We start from the raw sequence: 17,732 nt of genomic DNA, 5'->3' as shown, positions 1-17,732 counted from the left end.
TTTAAGAAGTAATTCAGGATCAGCAGGTCTACAGGTGTATGAATGTCCATCAGAAGAACAATGATTGAGACACACACCTTAAAATACATTCAAAGACTTGATTTTATTAATGCATACTTTTTAAAGTCATATCATACACACGAGAGGTTTATTATTTATTATTCAGACAGGTCTTTAATCATTATCAGCCCGCTGTAAGGTGAAGGTGGATAAACCACTGATGTCAGTCAAAACAGCAAAAACACACACAGGATATTTAATGACAGCTCGTTTGCTCATGCGCATACGCACACGCCCCACAGACCTTAATCTCATTAAAACCAAAAAGGCATTTGATTGGAAAATGCAGATGCACGACTTACTTTGAAAAGAAGAAAAAAGGAACGTTTTGCCTAAATTGAGAAAATTTGGCATGCTAGCCCCACAAAACAACTCATAATGGCACGTCTCTGCAAAATAAGGATGAAATAATGAGAAATGATTAAGATCGAATAGACGGAAACAAAGTCCAGAAAAGCTTGTCTTTACAAAAAAAAAAGATCTGCTGTTATCTAGATAAGCAACAATACTGTAATGTAAAGAGCTTTTAAATACCACGTCTTGTTAGTCAAAGAGTTCAGCTTCTCTAATCATAAACGACAGACATCAACATACTTTAAATAGACATATTTCAATAATCAGTCTCATTTTTTATTTTATGCTGTGCTGTAAAAAGTTCACATACAGTAGTCACACAAACACGGGAAAAAAAGTGTTCAGTAGGCAATATCTCAGAAAGAAAATCACTTTAAAATGTCATTTACAGTCAGCTGTCAAGAGAGACACTGTTGAGTTCGTCCTCAGAAGATATTCACAATATATATTTACACAGGCCTTTGACACATTCACAAATTCAAAAAAAAAGAAAAGAAAGAAGAAAGAGGAAAACGACCCACATAACGATTAGCAATGCCCACATTTCCACAACGCCCAAACTTAGCCAGGAGAAAAGTCTCTAATTTAAACATATACGGGGGGACAGAGCTATTAATGATCTTCTTATGACCTTCGTTAGCAATGATTAAGGCAAAGTTCAGAAACAGCGGGGGGTAATTTGGCATGATTAATTATTGTGCTGTCATAATTAGATCCCACAGCTAGGCTATGCTAGTCTATGCTAGGCTAGTGTGGAGTGTGGCACTTCGCCTGCTGCAGTTTTAAACGCGTCTCTCCAGAACAGCCGATAGTAACTCTGATGATTACTGTGTGGTGGAACTGAGGGAAGACCACCCTTGTTGCGAGTGGGCTCACACCAAAAACGCGCCGTGCCCCTCCTCAGAACATGGTGCACTTCTTCCCTCTCTTCTTGACGGGCGGAGGGCAGAGCACAGCGCGGATCGCCTCATCGAACACGGTCTTCAGCCCCCGCTGGGTCAGAGCGGAGCACTCCAGATACTTCACCGCACCTGAAAAACCACCACAGAGCATCACCACAAGCATCTGCATCAGAATCACAATTAAAAAAATCAGTACTATTCAGCATCAATCAGACTCTGAAACAGAATCAGAGTAAGAATCACAGGTGAAATCAGAATCCTTCAGAATTGGAAAGAGAAACTGAATCAGAATCACAAGAGAAATCAGAACTAAATCAGAAATAATCAGGATAACAATTAGAATAGTCAGAAACAATAAGACATTGAGAATCAGAATCAATCAGAATCTGAAATCGAATCTGAAATCAGAATCCGTAAGAATCGGAAACAGAAGCTAAATCATTATCACAACAAGAATAGGAACTGATCAAATTCAGAATCAGAATGAATCCAGATCTGAATTAGAAGTTGAATCACAATTAGAATCAGAAATAATAAAAATCACAATTAGAAGCACAATCAGAATCTGAATTAGAATCTATATTAAACCACAATTAGAATCAGAAAGAATCAGAATCACATTTAGAATCCAAACCAATAAGAATCCAAATCAGAATTAGGGTCACAGTTACAATTAGAACCAATCAGAATCTGTAATCATAATGACAAGTACAATCAGAACTAATCAGAATCACAATTAAAAACGATCCGAATCAGTGAACCATCTACTGCAGCCGATATTTTCTCAACTTTATTTGAATTAATTATGAGGCAGTGAACAGCAGTTTTAACAATGGGCTCAAACAAATTCCTCAGACAAATTTAAAGTTCTAATGTGAACATACGGTTACATAAAAAAGTAATAAGCAAAATCATATCAAATATAAACATTAAGTATATACATAACATAATATAAATATAAGAGAATGCCAGTTTAACACATTAGCAATAATTAAAATGAAATATAGGTATAATAAAGGTAATATGTTAAATTCTGAAATGGCTAAAGAATATTAAAACTTGAAATTCTACATATTACAATAATTAACAGTATATTAAAATATATAATAATACAAAATATAGATATAATAGTTTTTTATGAAGGGTCATTTACTCAGATCCACTGTCTGATTTAATCCATGTTTGGGAATGTATTATATCTATTATGCATTGCCTTATAAGTACATATAAAAATATGGGTCTAATGTAGGTATAATATTTTTTCTAGTAAAATATCTTTAGTTATGATAATTATTTAGTCCCACCACATCCCTAAACTCCTCTTACCGATCTCTCTGGCCATGGCCAGGCCCTGCGGGTAGGTGATTGGAGCCAGTTTTTTGTCCCTCAGGCGCTCAATCGTGTCCTTGTCGTCCCGCAGGTCCAGTTTGGTGCCCACCAGGATGATGGGGGTGTTGGGACAGTGGTGACGCACCTCAGGGTACCACTGCACATTCACACAAATAATCATCATAAAAAAGGCCAACTGACCCCAACAAAGTCCTAAAATAGAGATTTTGGTTGGTGATCACAAATCTGACATTAGTTTTGTTACATTTCAATGTACTTAAGATTAAAACCCCAACTTAACATCTTCACAGCACTGAGATATTTACACACTACATGAAGAAAGAAAGGAGGAAAGAAGGAAAAAGAGTGAACAAAAGATAAACACTGACCTTCGCTCTGACATTTTCAAAAGAGGCAGGGCTCACCAGCGAGAAACAGATCAGAAACACATCCTGCGAAGAAAGAGATCAGTTCATTTATTCACGTTTTATAGTTTTGTGGGTTTTAATGTGACAGTACAGAATAAAAAACACTATAAACAACAACAGCCTTGAAAACAAAAACTGAATGTCATCACTACCTTCACTACAATAGAACAATCCAAATCTACACACAGTGTGTAACGGTTAAGCACAAAACAGAAAATTCAGAAAGTTATTAAATTGATAATTAACTGTCCAGAAGTCAATATAACAGGTTAGAGGTTGCTCATTAAGGAGTAAGCTTGTGTTTACTGACAGGAAAAAAAAAGTCCTCGTTCAACAAACACACTGTCTAAAACGTCTGAATGTAAAAACATCAATACTAAGAGCCTAAAGGGAAACTCCAACACATTTTCAAAAACTTCGTCTAGTAAAATGGTTTAGATGTAAACAGTGTCATTCGGTGTGATGTGGTGTGAAACGCTCTGTTCTACAGAAACGTAAGAGTCAAAATTGTTCACAGTGGTGGTGATAGGAACCAGACATCCACCTCTAAAAGCTCCCTCACAGAAAGTTCCTTTATGAAATGGTTATGAATTCACTGCCTGATGACAGAGACACTGTTTTATGATAGTTTGGGGAAGATTTTATCCTTAAAATCCAAATCCATTATCATTTGCGTGTAAGTCGCTTTGGATAAAAGCGTCTGCTAAATGTAATGTAATGTAATTTCATATTTTCCATCATCAACATTCCATATAAACTCAGAAGACTCATGCAGGGTCTCTGGTGGTTTTGGTTGGTAAATAAAATGTCTATATTTGTGTTGTAGTCATGGCAACCCCTGGTTCCGATCACCACCACACACACTGAATTCTGGTTAAATTTTGAATAATCAGTGAAATTCCCCTTTAAAACAGTGTTCCATTCTGCCCTTCCTTGAATCTCAACAAACCCTATAATTCAAATTTTGCAAATATTTACCAAATTCCTGTGTTTTAAGTTAAAGATGAACAGTGTTTCCTGCGCAGTGGCGACTCACTGCTGCTGCTGCTGCTGCAGGAAGAGATGGAGGGAATGGAGTCAGGAAGCAGAGGAGACGGAGCAGGTTAGCGTACCGTTTGAGGGTAGGAGAGCGGCCGGAGTCGGTCGTAATCTTCCTGTCCCGCTGTATCCCACAGTCCCAGATTAACAGGTTTCCCATCCACCATCACATTAGCAGAGTAATTATCAAACCTGAATAAAGACACCATAAAGACAAATGAACTCAAAACAACAACATGATACCAGTAAAGCACCATTCAAACATCACAATCATTTCAATAATAACAAAGCTAAAGGGAAGTACTTGTAATATGCCAGTCAACAAAATTAGCATAAATATGTAAACAAAAATGATATCCAGAATAATGAGCAGAACCGCAGAAGATTCTCTAATGACTAAGAAAGTGGTAGAACACCAAGAATGAAGTTTTAATTAGATTAAAATCTAGACTAAAGTTCTAATAAAATTAACATCCAACATTAAGTTCTATTTAAATGAATATCAAACATGACGTTCTAATGAGGTTCTAATAAAATTAATATCCAGAATGAGGTTCTAATAAAATTAATTCAGAAGGAAGTTTTAATAAAATTAATATCAAACATGAAGTACTAATACAATCATAATCCAGAATGAAGTTGTAATTAAATTAAAATCTAGAATAAAGTTCTAATAAATGAATATCCAACATGAAGTTCTACTAAAATAAATATCCAACATGAAGTTATACTAAAATTAATATCCAGAATGAGGTTCTAATAAAATTAACATTCAGAACGAAGTTCTAATAAAATTGACATCCAGAATGAAGTTATAATAAAAATCAACATCCAGAATTAAATGGTAATTCAATTAAAATCTAGAATAAAGTTCAACTACAATGAATATCCAACATGAAGTTCTACTAAAATGAATATCCAACATGAAGTTCTAATAAATCCAGAATGAGGTTCTAATAAAATCAACATTCAGAATGAAGTTCTAATAAAATGAATATCTAACATGAAGTTCTACTAAAAGTAATATCCAGAATGAGGTTCTAATAAAATTAATATCCAACATGAAGTTCTACTAAAATTTATATCCAGAATGAAGTTCTACTAAAATTAACATCCAGAATGAAGTTCTACTAAAATTAACATCCAGAATGAAGTTCTAATAAAATAATATCCAGAATGAAGTTCTAATAAAATAATATCCAGTCTGCTTCTTATGACAAAAAGTGACATAAATCTTTAAGGTATAAATATGAAAGAAAGAAAAAAAAAAAAAAAAAAAAAAAAAAAAAAAAAACACTGTACAAAGTAGATCATTAATTATGTGTAATTCCCACCAAATAAAACTTCTTGCTTTTCCCCAAAAGCAGAATATCAAACCACCTAGAAATTATTTCCGGCATCTAGTTTTCTAATATTAGAACTGTATAAGTTAATATTGCGCATAAAGTAATAAATTATTAGTATGATAAGTGATTTTAGACTTTTGAACAGCTATGTTTGATTCCATCATGCCACAAAGTCCCAGTGGGACTCTAGTTAAGGCGGACTGGCGTGCTCACACTGTGGGGATGTACTCTCCAGGGAAGGCGTTGGTGGTGTAACTGATGAGCAGACATGTCTTACCGACGGCACTGAAACATAGAGAAGGAACAGAGTTACAGCTCACGCTCACAGACAAGAGAAGCCCTAACCCGCTTCCAGTATCTGTACTTAACCCTTATGTGGTGTTCAGGTTTGTGGGACCCATTTTCAATCTTTACCAAAAGAAAAATTGCTGCGATTTATTATTAATTCAACCCCAGATTCTTGTCCATTGCTCATTTTCTGTGAAGAACATAAAATAACCAATTTTCAGTATCTTCACTTTGTTCACCCCCCACACATTTATATTACACGCGGTGTTGGGCTGAACCCGTGTGGAGTAAAAGTGTGGCGGCGCTGTGTCCATCACTCCGTTCTCCTCCTACGTGGCCTGCTGTTAGTGTGTATGTGTGTTGTTGTAGTGCTATCCTTGTGAGGACCCCATGTCCTCACTATGAGAGTACTATATTAAATCTTTGCTCAAGTGAGGACATTTTGCTGGTCCTCATCTGAGCATGTGATGTTTTCACCACAATTACTTTTTTATTTGAAAAATAAAAGAACAAAAAAAAAAAAATGTCTTTTGGATACTGAGGTTAAGATTAAGGTTAGGTTTAAGTGTAGTGTAATTTAGCTACAGTAACATTAAAGTCAATAGAAGTCTAAGGATGTCCTCATATGTGTAACAAAAGACACATGTCTGAGTGTGTGTGTGTGTGTGGACAACATGGACAGGCTGCTGACTGGCTACAGCTGCTAAAGGAGAACCCTATGCTGGACACTTGTGATATTTTAAACATCTTGTATTTATACATGAATTGCTGTGGCTGTATTGATTTAATTAGCAATAATGTGGTGGGTCCAGCAGACCACTGAGTAACAAATACATCAACACCACAAAAGGGGTAAATATTTCTAAGTTTTTTTTACTCACTACATTTCAAAAGAAAAATCTTTACTGTTTACTCACAATATTTTTTTTTTCATTTTAGTGGCATTTTCAGGAGCACGCCCCCCATCCAGGAGCGTAGAGAGACTCTCAATTATTCTGCTTCTAAACCGAATTGTATTAAAAGTGAGCACTGAGCGCCGACTGGTCAGCGTCACTGCCACTGAGCGCCAACTGGTTAGCGTCACTGCCACTGAGTGCTGATTATTTCACCAGCAGTAAATGTAACTGCATTTGATTTACAGTCCATATTTTCAGTGAAGAGAAGCGCGCGCGCTCTCTCTCTCTCTCTCTCTCTCTCTCTCTCTCTCTCTGCGTTAACATTTGCAATTTTTTGAGCTGCCACAGAGACAGTATACAGAGCAGAAGCTGTCAGAGAGACAGGAAGCAGGAGGGAAGGACAGAGAGGGATGATTGACAGTAATACAGACTGCAGGGAGAGAAAGGAAGAGTGAGAGAGAGTGATAAAGGCAGAGAAAGAACAGAACAGACTAAGACAGCGAGGTTAAACAGCGCGGCCTCTGAGACCTGACAAAGCCTTTCAGAAACAGAGTCTCAGGCACTGAGCTGTGGAAAGTGGCAAACAGCAGCCAACAACAGCGCGCAGTGGACTGTAGTGGAGTGACCACCTCTCATTGCTGATGTAACATCAGCCACACAGCTTGGCACTTAGCTTCAGTAGCAGGGCTGCACAATTTTGAAAATATATTGCTTTTAAAGGGCTCATATCATCAAACTTTCCCTTTTTTTAAATAAATGAGTTTGAAGTATGTAAACATTGCTAAAGTCTCAAAATGTACCATTAATGCCATCCATACTGTTCATATATGGAAACCAAACTGCAAAAACACCTGTTTTGAATTCATTCATGTTTCTGTGATGTCACAGGAACCAGCTCATTTCCATATATCCACCTATTCATCCTACAGCAGTTTGGCCCAGCCTATTCACACTGACTTTACAAGCAGTCTTTCAGCTCTGAGTGCCTTCAGAATGACATCAGGACAAGAACAAGCCAGCCAATCAAAACAGAGCTCATTTACATACATCAGTCTTATAGGCACAGTAACAGAAACAGCCTGTTTAATTCTCAGGGACAAAAAGAGGCTGGAGAATGATCATGCATAATTGCAAAAATTAATTATAAATGTTTCTGGTATCTAAACAACATATATATTAAGTGGACCTGAAGAATACAAGAAAATTGGAGGATATGGGGCCTCTTTTAAGACCCTAAAAAAAGATATTAATATGATTGTTCACAGTGGTGGTGACAGGAACCAGATGTCCATCTCTAAGAGCTCCCTCAAAGAAAGTTACTACATGAAATGGTTATGAATTCACTGCCTGATGACTGAGACATTGTTTTACGATAGTTCTGAGAAGATTTTGGCCTTAAACTTTATTCACAGTGGAGGGTACATAATATGCAGGGTGCAGTGAGGCAAAATAGTCCACTTAGAAAACATATTAATCTGGATTTTCCACTATTTTCCACCATCAACATTCCATATAAACTCAGAAGACTCGTGTAGGTTCTCTGGTGGTTCTGGACAGTAAATAAAATGTCTATATATGTGTTGTAGTCATGGCGACCCCTGGTTCCTATCACCACCGCTGTAAAGACATCTGAACCATTTCACACCAAACCACTCTGAATCACACTGTTTACATCTCACACACGGAATTATGGGGAAATTTCAAAAAACAGATGGAGTTCCCCTTTTAATGAAAGGGTTGTTTCTTTTGTTTCTGCATCCCTGAAATGAAGAACCTGGATTAAAGCCACAGGGCCTCCAATAACCCCAAAGCACCTGTGAAAGAGGCTTCAACCTGGCTGCTCTAATAACATTCTTGCAGGAAAAAAAAAAACAAGAAAGGTGTGTAAAGCATGACGTCATTCGTCCAGCATCCTCCCGGCTGCAAAGCTGCATATCAATGCCCATCATATCACATATGCAAAAACACCCCAATCAGCACAAATTCAATATTATTTGGTAAAATATGGGCGCGCAAAACAAAAAATAAATGTATAATCCACACGTTTGGTCCTAAACTAGGCTGGGCGTGCATGCCAGAGCCTTATAATTAAAAAATGATCATCAATGTATGAATGCTACTCATTCATTTTCCTTCAAATAATCGATCAGGATCGGAGTTCTGAGCAGGGATGAGCCAGTCTGTGTTAAATCATTCATCTATCTACTACATCTACACCGAACCATCCATCCATGCCACCCATGCAGCCAGACCAAACCCCAGCAGCCCCAGCCCCTCCTGCAACAATTGGATTCTCTTACATTGGCATTTAACCACAATTCAAGCCTTTAAAACAGCTTAAAATCACTCACCCATCGCCGACGACGACACATTTGATGGCTTGCATTTGCGAAGCGGACGGATTGTGAATCCACGGGAATAGGAGAGATTTTTTTTCTCCCTGCTCGTTCTCGCAGTGTGGGCTGCTAGCTTGAACTGCTGCGGTAGCCTTATTTTTTTACCACCTGTATTGTGGAATACCACGCCCCTCGTGCGCTAGGATTGGCGCTATAGAACGGCCAGTCTGAAGTATTAGCCAATCCCAGCGCGGGCAGCGAGAGCACACTAGCCAATCCACGCCGCGGGAAGGCGGGACCTGTATGAATGCGGGTGTTGAAAAAGAAACAACGCCGCCGCAGAGGCAGGTGACGACATTTAACGAGCGACCTACGGAAAAGCACGATCACTTTTAAAGGCACAGCGTTGTAAAACGGCATTTTACATGTACTAAAAGTTTCGCGAGGTTAGATGTGACAAGAGCTGTCCTTGTTTGTTGTTTCGTGCAATGAATGCGCGAAATGCTAGTCGACTAAGACCAGAGGTGCAAAACTCCGATCCTGGAGGGCCTTTGAAGGAGGCTGCACCTGAATTTGCAATCAGGTGTGTCTTAGTACATAAATCACCAAACTGTGCTGCCCTTTAGGACCGGAGTTGTGCATCCCTGAGAAAGACAGAATGCAGGACAATCAGAACAGATTTACATACCTTAATCTTAAAGGGACAGTAAGGAAAGCAGCCTGTTTAATTCTAAGGGATATAGAGAGATTGGAATGGGTCATGAAAGGTAGACCTCAGAGAAGGTTTATGGATGTAGTGAAGGTGGACATGGAGATGGTTGGTGTGAAAGTAGAGGAGGCAATGGATAGGGCAAGATGGAGGCAGATGATCCGCTGTGGCGACCCCTAAAGGGAGCAGCCGAAAGAAGAAGAAGAAGGAATTACGGTCTCTGGCCAAGTCAAAAATAAAAACTAGGAAATTGTGGGTTTGTGGGATAAATATTAATTAATTTTCACAAGATCTACAACTAACCTCAGTCTTATGTTGGCCAGCTGTCTGTGGCTGGTATGTGGGAGTGAAATCCCCACCAGAGCAGATGAAGTCTTTATAAAACAACTAAATGAATGGATGAACCAACTGTTCTGGTGAAGCTCAATGCTTGGAGCATTTGTTGTGGGTGGCTAAAGCAAACCGTTAGAACAGAGAGGGGAAATCCACCCAATTTTCAAAGTTTCCATCTAATTCAAGCATTGCGGTGTAAGTAGAGAGATTCAGAGTGGTTTGGTGTGAAATGGTTCAGTTGTCTTTACAACGGTGGTGATAGGAACCAGGGGTCGCCATGACTACAACACAAATATAGACATTTTATTTACCATCCAGAACCACCAGAGAACCTACACGAGTCTTCTGAGTTTATATGGAATGTTGATGATGGAAAATAATGGAAAACTATTGTTTGGGGACTATTTTGCCTCACAGCACCCTGCATATTATGTAGCCCTCCATCATGAATTAAGTTTAAAGCCAAAATCTTCTCAAAACTATCATAAAACAGTGTCTCAGTCATCAGGTAGCGAATTCATAACCATTTCCCGTAGTAACTTTGTGAGGGAGCTTTTTGAGGCGGACGTCTGGTTCCTATCACCACCACTGTGAACAGTTCTGACTCCGTAAGTTTCTCCAGAACAGAGAGTTTCACACCCAACCACTCTGAATGACTGTTTAAAGCTTAACCGTTTATTTATGCAGAAACTTTGTAAAATCAGTGGACTTCCCCTTTAACAGTGTAGAAATAACGTGTTTTCCATAGCTATTGCTATACTGCTTCACTGGCTGAGGCCAGCCCAGTCCACTCCACACTGTTAGCCGAACGTGGCTTTTTCTGACCTTTTATTGATAAATGATGCCGTTCAGATGAAAATGTGGGCCACAGTATTGATTAGATTGATTGGTTGCCTCCACAGTGTCTAATAGAATCACCTAAAACCAAATCCATTTAGTTTTGGCTCATATTGTGTGCAGAACACTTTACAAATTTTCAGAAATCATTGGAAACTGATTTAATAACACTTTTTATGTCATTACTGTCATAAAACCAACAACCTTACAGGAGTGTTTTAATACTAGCAGCAGAGAAACATTCTCAGGGTGACCGGAACAGCATCGAGGCTGGCTTTCGTTGTAAACACAGATTAATAATTGAGATGAAGAAAATTATTGCGTTCATTTTTTAAAAAATGGTTCTTCAAGGGTTCTTTTATAAAGAAAATGGTTCTACATAGAACCATGAACATTCAGATAACCTTTTGCATGATTAAAGGGATCTTCAGACTGGAGATTGTGCTGCAGTTGATAACAGTTCTATTTTAATAAAGCTGACATCATAATAATATAACTCATATGATGCATACGGTTCTCTACAGAACCCTTTTCAAAAAGGTTCTATATAAAATTATCTACAGCAAATCATAAATCAATAGAACCCTTTTGTGTATGCTATATATGGTTCTATACAGTTCTACATGTGCTGTTGAACCTTCTACAACACATTCGTCATCAATCTGAAGAACCTTTTTGGCTCTATATAGAACCCTTTTCTGTATCTGGTTCTACATGTGTTATAGAACCAACAACACCAACAGAACCTTCTACAGCACATTCTTCATCGATCTGAAGAACCCTTTCAGGGGACATAGAATGCTTTAATCATGCAAAGGGTTCTTTGAGTGGTTCATGGTTCTACACAGAACCCTTGAAGAACCGTCTTTTTAAGATGTAAATTCACACCTAAACAGCGAAGAAAAAGTGGTCCAATCATTAAAACAGCAGCAAAACGTTTAAGAATTAATTTTTTTATTGCTTAACCTGCCATTGGGAACAATCTATACCAAAAGGGTTACAATGTCAGCACAATAAAAAGAAAAACCTGAATACAATCACAGAATAAGAGTAGAGAAAATGGTCCTCTGATGGCTCTAAACCGCAGAGCGTTGGAGAGCAGTGAGGGTTTAATACTGGGGCTTCAGTCAAAAAGTAAGAAGGGTCAGTCAAGGGAATGAAGAACCAGCAAAAAAGACAAAAGCACAAGCTTGTTTTTCCGGAAAACACTTAAAAATTAAGATAATTTTCCAAAAGGTACCACTTTTACGAACACAAATGTTCCTTCATGGCTGAAAATCTTTCCAAAATGTGGATCTGGATGATACAAAAATAGAAATAAACAGCATTTATGATTCAGTACTGTGATTAAACACCTCTAGGCTAACTGAGAAACGTGCTTGAGACGTTCTTCTCCAAACGCTTCAAATGAAATACTGCAGAATTCAAAGGAAAAGCCTGAATCACACCTTTCTATCTCTACAAGATTCACTCTGCCCCTTCATACATGTATGATACATAATAGATGATCACAATCATACAGATAAAATATATGATATGACCCCAGTGGTGGGTGTCAAAGACTTGCACATGAATAAAAACAGTTCTAATAGCTTCTCTGATTCAAACTGTTGTTGATTTTGTTGATAAAGCATGTCTGTCTGTGGAAAACTGCTCATATGAGCAGAGTGGAGAAACACAACTGACCACTCCAGGCAGCTCTTTTCCAGTATGAAGAGGGACAACAGAAGCACAGTGGTGCTATAGACTGATGTAAATAAAGTAGTTTATGGTATAAGTGAAGTTGATATTGGCAATGTGAGACTTAAAAGGTGATAAATCAACATTACACTTTTTAAAAGACACCAATAAAACATGCTGATGATGCTCATTTATCAACAAAAATTTAAATGATAATAATATTGTATTTTTCCCCCCCTAACAAAATTAAATCAGGCACTTCCAAAACTTAAAACCAATAGATGCTCCACATGTATGTATCTCTGAAAAGGTCTAATGGGCGTCCAACACAGAGATAAACTATTTTCTATTCAAATGAATGCCTACACATTTTTGACCTAAAATTTATCGGTCGATTGTGAGCGAAAAACAAAAACAAAACCGGTCACAACATTTGAAATATCCAACATAAGCTTTAGCAAATGATAACACTGCATTACAAAGCACCATCGCATGGAACAGGGAGCGTCCAGGTTGAGAACTAAATCAAAAGATCAGATCAATTGTATTTTTCACCGTAACACAAGCAGTTGTGAAATATTTCACACGTTCAAACAGCAGTTGTGCTGTATGCCGTGTTGTTTGACATCAGCTAATACTAAAGCTCTTAAGACTTTGAATGGTACAACTGTGTCACATTATACTGGCATTAAAAAGGTACGATAAGCACATTTTTCTTAAAAAAAAAAAAAAGTATTATGAAAAGATAATGGTGAAAAGATAATCGCCTTTATGCCTTGTTTCAGGTACATACTAATCAAGATACATATTGAACAAGCCTGAAATGGTGTATACGAAACAGAAAAAAAAAATATATGTTACTTGTACCTTTAAATGAACCCCTACTAGTAAGAGAATAAACAATACTCTGAAAACCCACAAACACTTGCATTGGTGCTAATTTTTTTGAGAAAAAGAGCGCTTCGTTTTGAAAAGTTTGACACTAAAAATTCAACAAATACTCAAGACTTCACTCAAAGAAAAGCGCATCAGACAAAATTTCAGATAAAAATCAATACTAGAAGCACTGTGAGGTAAATGGGAGAGATCGGTGCAAATTGGGGAGACGAGGAAAAACAAAAAAAACAAAAAAAACACCAGGACCAGCAAGAACAATGTGAAATAGCAGGAGCATATATAGAATAGAATCTTTACATACATATATATATATATATATATATATATATATATATGTATGTATGTATATATCTCAAACTGTGCAAAAAAATATGATTATGGTCATTTACGTCTAATATAATCATTTACATATGCTATATATGTGCAAGTAGAACAAGAAAAGAGCAAAGCTGATCACCACGGTAACTATGGTGACGTCAAAAACTTCAGTACCCTCGATGAAACTAACATATCCAACGGAAAAACTCATACACAACATAGATTAGATTTGCCTTTGGCTTAACTATAGTCAAACAATGCAGAAGAAAACGAACCGCGAAATACTCTTGAATGGTTTGAACCGCGCGCTTTCCCACAACGCACTGGGCAGATCTAGCGTGTGACGCCCCCGCAGAAACGTTGCGACACCCGAAAGCAGGAGAAACTCCCGTTTTGTTTTTAAAGCTCTTCACGCTGAAGAGGCATCACCGGCAAAACGTCTGGGTCTCCCGAGTGGAGACGAACATCCGGCCTAAAACTACAACAACCCACAGATGAGGAACAGGGCAGAGGACATACCGGAGCAGTGTACTCAACGGGCACCTGGGTGTAGGAAGAAGAAAAGAACAATACGAAAGAAAAGAGAAGTAAGAAAATAAAGCAGATCTTGCATTGGTGGACCCTGCGATAGATTAAAAAGAGGACGAGGAGGTGGCCTTCAGCGGCTGGGGGGATCAGACAGACAGCGAGACGAAGCTGTTGTACTGCTGGATGTTCCTCTTCAGGATGTCCGAGCATGGCCCCAGCACGCGCTCGAAACGCGGGCGGTCCAGCTTCACGCACTTCAGGGGGCTGCGGGCCACGACGGTAGCAGCGCGGGGGCGGTTCATCAGCAGAGCGATTTCACCTGAATAAATGAAATGCAGTGTAAACAAACAGGACCAGGTGACGAGAATAAAGCTGTTAACCTGGTTAAGAGTCTAAATTTTACACACACGCATACATACAAGTCTAGACCTCTCAGCCTGCACCTGCTTTAGCTGATTTAGTTTGTCCTTGATTTTATCCATGTATTTTTTGTAATGCTCAGCTACATTGTAAACCATCACCCTCAATGTACAAACTTGATCGATTATAGTCAAAGCTGCAGTCAATCAGACACATCCAAAATTTTGTTTCTTTAGCTTTAAATCTGAGGTATGAGGCTAACATTACTAACATTGCTAACACTCGTGCTCTGAGCCACATAAGCTGGACGTCCATTCCACCGCCGTCTTTTAAATATCAGAGCATAAACTTCGTCTCCTCTGCAGACCAGTTTCTACTCCTTCATGTTGAACGGTATAAACTTTCACTATGACGCGACGCACATGCAGAACGGACTTAAACTTTCCAATAGGGAAGAATCCTTATACAGGATTGCCCACCTCGTTCAGTTGGATAGAAACTGTATTCCGAATGGCCTCAATCAGGCTAGACTATTCCAATTGAACTGTATACATGGGCTAAGTCAATTCCGACTGAGCTATTATTGAGGCAGATTATTAACGGATTATTAGGCTGCATGTAAACGTGGCTACTGACACGCTGTGCACCCTGACAGACACAATCACACTAGGCCTCATTCACCATCTGTTCTTAGGAACAAATTTCCTCTCAATACTCACTCTCACAATTTTCACAAACATTCACCAGGGTTTTCTTATGTGGGAATCATTCTTAGGTAAGAATCTACACACACACTCAAGAGCACAAAGGTAAGAACAGTTCTGGGCTTTAAGAACACCTCATGAATCTGACACAGACCTTTTCTTGGGACTTTTCTCAAGAAAAAGGAAGGTATTGGTGAAAGAGGCCCAATGTTTATGTCCGATATCAAGGTCAAGAATGGATTAGACACAGGAACTTAACATGAACAGAAGTGAACTGTGAATGCAAATGCTCACCAAAGTAGTCTGAGGGTCCAAGTCTGCCCACCTCCACAAATTCCTCGTTTTCAGAGCGCCTCTGCAGCACTGCGGCAGAACCCTGAGAACACCAGCACATCTCAGTGCACATGCACAGCACCACTGAAAACTCTCTCTATTTTTTTATTGTGTATTTTATTACCTAGCATTGCTATGTTTATGTCACAGTGTGCACATATTGAAGTTACAGTGTTTGTAACAAGCAGCATCCATTAATCTGTTACTAAACAGAAATCTCTGCACATTTACACCAGTTACAGTCTTATCCCACCTGATCTATATTACTGTAAATAATCTGTATGTTTTTGTTGTGTGATCCCATTTGTGTTGGTATACTATCTTATCCTTTTACAAACACACCTTTTTCATGTACATAAAAGTATATTGTTCTAGGCCAACAAACTTTCTTCGAGAACTGCACTTAAGAACATTCTGATGAACTTTTTAGTGTTTGTCTTAAGAAAGCTATTATGAATCTGGCCCCTGGTTTTGATTCTAAAGTGATTCTGATTCAGATTCTAATTCTGAAGTGATTCTGATTCATTGTAATCTCAAAGCGATTCTGGTTCAGATACCAATTCTGAAGAGATTCTGATTCAGATTCTAATTCTGAAGAGACACTGTTTGAGATTCTGAAATGATTCATTGTAATTTCAAAGCGACAGTGGTTCAAATTCTAGTTCAAAAGTGACTGATTATAAAATGATCCTGATAACAGAAGAATTCCCATTTCTTAGGCATGTCTTTGGCTCTTAATATATTTCATATCAATAGGATCCATTAAGGATGGGGAATATGACAATATTTTATAGTTATTGTGACAATTTGTCACAGTGCGCTTTTCCAAGCATATCTTTGATTTTGTCAGTACTTATAGAGCGTTTCAGTGGAAAGTGAGCATAATTAGGCCTGTTTAACTGGTTTTAGTACTGAACAAAAAAAAAATCATTGTACATTATAGGCATTATTATTGTTATATTATTATTGTTATTGCCATTATCTTAGTATTTTTTACATTTCACTACAGATTCTATTCTGTCCGTTTCAACTTATTAAATTGCACAAAAAATTATTTCATGATGCATAACGTACATCATGAAATTGTCTTAAAAGTATCATAATATTATATTCTTGCCATATCGCCCACCCATATGATCCATATAAATTAAGACAAAACTATAAGTAGCTTTCTTTCCAGTCTCAGAAAACATGATGGAATCTAGCAAAAGAAAGTCATCAGTGTGCACCTCGAGGATGATGAAAAACTCATCTCCAGGTTGGCCTTGAACCACTATCTTCTGGCCATCCTCAAACTGCACGGTTTCCAACGCGTCAGCCACAGTCAGTCGCTCCCACTTATCTAGAGATTCTGCACACAGAGTGTTAAGACTACTTCAGTATTCACTGCATGGAGCTCAAACAACTTAAAAAGCTAAAAATTAGGAACTCATTCATCATCTGGTTTAGCTCTAATGTCCAAATGTATACATAAATAAAATAACAATGATTAAACTATGATTACAATCTGTAAATCGTTACTGCCCTATCAAAACATTAATGTTATTTTTGATTTAATGATTCAAAACAAATAATTAATAAATAAATAAAATATTTCGAATTTTAAACACCACCTAACCACTACATTGTGTAAGCATTTCTTGACTGGATATGGTTGGATGTGGTCCAAATTTAACAAGAATAAAGAATAAACTAAGGTAAGAACATATTTTCCTTCTCAGGTAAAACGATGTCTTCAAAGATACAAGGTTTTGTAATGTCTGCGTTTTGAACAAGTCAGTCACCAATCTTTTAATGAAATATCCAGTCAAAACAGCCATTAAGTAGTTATTCATCGGGAAAAAAAAGAAAACATATTTATATATGTTATATTTCTGTCAAATATAATGAAATCAAATGTATTTACTGTGTGCCTTCATTCCAGCTTCCATTCTTTTCAGGAGACTCACTTGCAGTTTCTCAAAGAAATCTGCAGAAACGTCTCTGTGGCATGCGCTCGCCCCCGAACTCTGATTGAAGATGAAGCCCCGCGAGGAAGGTGGGGGGAGAACTGCGG

The 17,732-nt window shown here is 37.9% G+C and overlaps 2 protein-coding genes across 3 annotated transcripts in view; both read right to left on the bottom strand.

Moving 5' to 3' along the window:
- Positions 1–84: 84 nt before the first annotated feature.
- rac3a (Rac family small GTPase 3a) lies at positions 85–9,129 on the bottom strand. Its single transcript, XM_017713735.1, has 6 exons — positions 8,993–9,129; positions 5,671–5,742; positions 4,186–4,303; positions 3,035–3,097; positions 2,643–2,802; positions 85–1,445 (listed from the first exon to the last, which is right to left on the bottom strand). The coding sequence occupies exons 1-6, from the start codon at positions 9,025–9,027 to the stop codon at positions 1,315–1,317; spliced, it is 579 nt and encodes a 192-aa protein (XP_017569224.1). The 5' UTR covers positions 9,028–9,129; the 3' UTR covers positions 85–1,314.
- Positions 9,130–11,793: 2,664 nt separating this feature from the next.
- Positions 11,794–17,732, bottom strand: part of prkar1aa (protein kinase, cAMP-dependent, regulatory, type I, alpha (tissue specific extinguisher 1) a) — a 16,102-nt gene continuing 10,163 nt past the window's right edge. For both annotated transcript variants that reach the window (XM_017713734.2, XM_017713733.2), the window contains exons 9-11: positions 16,906–17,027; positions 15,638–15,719; positions 11,794–14,598 (exon numbers count right to left, since the gene is read on the bottom strand). In XM_017713734.2, the coding sequence (XP_017569223.1) occupies positions 14,426–14,598; positions 15,638–15,719; positions 16,906–17,027 (377 nt within the window). In that variant the 3' untranslated portion in view covers positions 11,794–14,425. The remainder of the gene's footprint in view (positions 14,599–15,637; positions 15,720–16,905; positions 17,028–17,732) is intronic.

This window comes from Pygocentrus nattereri, chromosome 14 (genome assembly GCF_015220715.1).
Source record: "Pygocentrus nattereri isolate fPygNat1 chromosome 14, fPygNat1.pri, whole genome shotgun sequence".
NCBI classification, from domain to species: Eukaryota; Metazoa; Chordata; class Actinopteri; order Characiformes; family Serrasalmidae; genus Pygocentrus; species Pygocentrus nattereri.
This window is presented reverse-complemented; position numbering and strand designations above follow the sequence as displayed.

Excerpts from the sequence above, each read along its gene's own strand:
- rac3a (XM_017713735.1), bottom strand. The coding sequence starts at position 9,027 with ATGCAAGCCATCAAATGTGTCGTCGTCGGCGATGG. Across the intron at positions 5,743-8,992 it reads TGTGTCGTCGTCGGCGATGG|TGCCGTCGGTAAGACATGTC; the intron begins GTGAGTGATTTT and ends TCTATGTTTCAG. Across the intron at positions 3,098-4,185 it reads CGCTCTCCTACCCTCAAACG|GATGTGTTTCTGATCTGTTT; the intron begins GTACGCTAACCT and ends CTTTCTTCGCAG.